At 41.7% G+C, this 3,373-nt stretch overlaps 1 protein-coding gene across 1 annotated transcript; it reads right to left on the bottom strand.

Annotated features, from left to right (window-relative positions):
• Positions 1-354: 354 nt before the first annotated feature.
• On the bottom strand, positions 355-1,434 carry LOC103206326 (C-C chemokine receptor type 3). Its single transcript, XM_007951777.1, has one exon. It carries the CDS (start codon positions 1,432-1,434, stop codon positions 355-357), a length of 1,080 nt encoding a protein of 359 aa, XP_007949968.1.
• Positions 1,435-3,373: the final 1,939 nt, after the last annotated feature.

Below are 3,373 nucleotides of genomic sequence, written 5' to 3'. Positions count from 1 at the left end.
CTTTATTGCATTTTGTGAAATAGGTTTCAGTGAAGGTTTAAAACATAAAGTTTTATCTTTGTGTAGCTGTGTATAGTGACTCTCTGACATTCAATTGCATTAAATCTATATAACTCTTCAGAGAATCAAGCAAAGCTCTGCTTTTCAGGATTGATGATGAATGAACTGCTCAGTCCTTGACTTCTGGGGTGCATGAACATGCTGCCATTATTGTTTATATATTTTAATGGCTTCAAGAGCTTCAGTATTGTACTAGAAGTCCAAAGGATTAGCCTCGAGGTCAATGTGGTTGACTTAATGTCTTTTGCTCCATCTGCCCAGTCCATCTTCTTGAGGCAATTTTCTGCATCAGACCTAAAATACTGTAGAGAGTAGTTTCTGCTCCCCAGTCGATGGGGAAATAGAGCTAGCCCTTTCCTGTTTTTCTCTAGGAAGGAATGGAAGGTATTTGCTCAGATAGATGCCCACATACCTGTGGAAAAAGTGGTGGAGGTATTTCTGGAACCTCTCACCAACAAAGGCATAGATGATGGGGTTGACACAGCAGTGTGTGTAGGCTATCACTTCCGTTATTGCCAAGGCCAGGTCCAGCTGTTTGCTCTGCTCACAGTTGTTCTCAGGAAGGATCGCTTGAAAAGCAGAAAGAAGGAGAACCAGGTTGTAGGGTGTCCAGAAAAGGAAAAAGACCATCATGATGACAAAAATGAGCTGGATGGCCTTGTATTTTTGCCTATCACGGCATCTCAGCAGCGCTTTAATGATTCCTGAGTAGCAGATAGCCATAATGATTAGAGGGAAAACAAGACCCAAAATATTCATTCTTAAAGCATGGAAACGCTTCCAGGTATCTTCATTATCTTCCGGGTAGTGAGGGCTGCAGACAGATTGTTCAACATCCTCTTGAAACTCATGGAAGATAAACTCAGGGAGAGCTGCTAGCCCTGCCAGGGCCCAGGTGAAGATGCTGGTTATAATACCAAAGGTGACAGTCCGGGTCCTCAGGGAAAACACAGCGTGGACAATGGCCAAGTACCTGTCAATCGTCAGCAGGATGATGAAAAAGATCTCGCTGTACAAGCCTATGTAATAAAGCCCTGTGAGGAACTTACACATGCAGTGGCCAAAAATCCACTTGTTCCATCCAACATAGTGAATCCAGAATGGAAGCGTGAACAGAAAGAGCAAGTCAGAAATCGCCAAGTTGAGCAGGTAGATGTTGGTCATAATTCTGAGCCTCTTGTATTTTGTGAGGATCACTATCACTACCACATTGCCCAAAAGGCCAACAATGAACACCAGAGAATACAGTAGGGGCAGAAACTGGGCCCCCAGATCCTTGATATTGACTTTTTCACATGGCCCTTCCCCGTAGTCATAGACTGTGGTCGCAAAGGCTTCCACCTTGGTGTCAGTCTCATCTATTAAGGTCACCATTTTGCTTGTCCCTGTGATAAAAGAAGAAAGACACAATTCCCACAATTAGGCTTGAACACATTTGTGAAAGACCCTGGCTGATGCATTCATTTACCTACTAAAGATGCCATATGTGATAAACAGCGTATATCTTTTAGAGGTTTCTTGCAATGTGTTTCAAAGGTATGTCAGATATGCTATGAGGAGGGCTTAGGAAAGAAAGATCTGAAGTTCTGAAAGTGATGATGACAGAAAAGGGAATAGAATCAGTGTGATGATGGTGAAGAAAGGGGATATTGATTTCTGAAAGCATTTGAAGGAAGGAATATCTAACTATAACTCTTTGGCTGTTGTTTACAATAGTAAGAATAAGAAGAAAAATCATTGTTATTACTGTATCTGTTAAGGTATTTTGCATTTTACATTTTATAGTTTCTATATGGCTTTCAACGTAATTATCTATTTAAAAACCAATACTTATAATAATAATAAGGAGCTTTGGTGGCATAGTGCCTAAAGCACTTGACTGCTAACCAGAGCCTGGCAGTTCAAACCCACCAGCCACTCCTTAGGAGCCACACCCAAGGAGGTGTGGCTATGAGTCGAATCGACTCAATGGCAGTGAGTTTGGCTTTTTTTGGGGGTTTATAATAATGATGACGATGTTGATAACAAAAACTACCCCTCTCCCAGCCCCATAGTGATGTGCTGCTGTTCCTCATAGCTAATGGGGAAATTGAACCTGGAAGAATTTTAGTAAACTTCCTAAAATCCCCTAACAAGTAATTTGGGGCTAGACTTTCAGCTATGTATTTCCATTTCTCTCATCACTAGATTAAAATGCAGTGATTTTTACATGTAAAGTTGAAGACTTAGCTATGATAGCTGTAATACTCATTATGGTTAGAAGCAGCATTAACCCAGGCTACTTTCCTTTCCTGCTCCTGCATTATCAATGCTGAGATAAGCTAATCATGTGCCAAGAGCAACCCCCCAAGAGCTTCTCCTTCACAAAGGGCTGAGCAGGAGGGATAGGTCAATGGAATTTCTTGTAAGAGTTGACATTTTTCAGACTGAGACCCCTAAGGCGAGTACTTAAGGCCTTTCTTAAGATTACAGACTCTACTGGAGAAAAAACACACACAGGAATGGAGTCCCTTAAACTTTTGAGCCCCGAGTCAACCTTGACTCATGGTGACTCCGTGTGTATCAGAGTAGACTTGGGCTCCATAGAGTTCCAATGGTTGATTTTTCAGAAGTAGATTACAGACCTTTCTTCCGAGGCACCTCTGGGTAGACTTGAACTTTCAACCTTCCAGTTAGCAACCAAGAATGTTAACCATTTGTACCACCCAGAGACTCCCACCATTAGTCCATGCCCTGGTGGCATAGTGCCTAAGACATTTGACTGCTAACCAGAAGGCTGGCGGTTCAAACCCACCAGCCACTCCTCAGAAGGAAGTTTGGGCAATCTACTTTTTTTTTTTTTACTTCCTTACAAGGAGTTCTACTTTCTTTCTCCAATCTCTGAGGAAGGGATGAGTGTAAGGATATGCACATACTTGTCAATGGACCTTCTTCAAGAAAGTCTTAGAAATTCAATAATTACAGCAATACCAAGGAACTGTCTTCAGTTCGTAATAGAATGTGATCAGCACCAACAGGCTTCTGTGTGGTCAAAAGTGAGTTAGAGTAGAGATTGGAGATGGGGGAGGCATTGCTATCACCCCTTTATAGCTGTATGACTTGGACAAGCCCTTAACTCTCTGAGTCTAGTTTTCTCATCTCCAAACAAGGTTAATGATACTGGGATTATTGTGAGGCTCAAATGAGAGAGTGTAAGTGAGATCACATTTTAAACTCTCAAAAGCTGTAAAATTAATAGGAAGCAGGAGTGAAACAAAGGCAAGGGGAAGCCATTTCAAATGAAATTGAGAAAAAGTATGATCTTTTGGGTCGC

This window comes from Orycteropus afer, unplaced genomic scaffold (genome assembly GCF_000298275.1).
Source record: "Orycteropus afer afer isolate SDZICR_OR568_19922 unplaced genomic scaffold, OryAfe1.0 scaffold00311, whole genome shotgun sequence".
In the NCBI taxonomy this organism is placed as follows: domain Eukaryota; kingdom Metazoa; phylum Chordata; class Mammalia; order Tubulidentata; family Orycteropodidae; genus Orycteropus; species Orycteropus afer.
This window is presented reverse-complemented; position numbering and strand designations above follow the sequence as displayed.

Bases quoted from the DNA above. Each gene is read 5' to 3' on its own strand.
- LOC103206326 (XM_007951777.1), bottom strand. From the start codon at position 1,434: ATGGTGACCTTAATAGATGAGACTGACACCAAGGTGGAAGCCTTTGCG.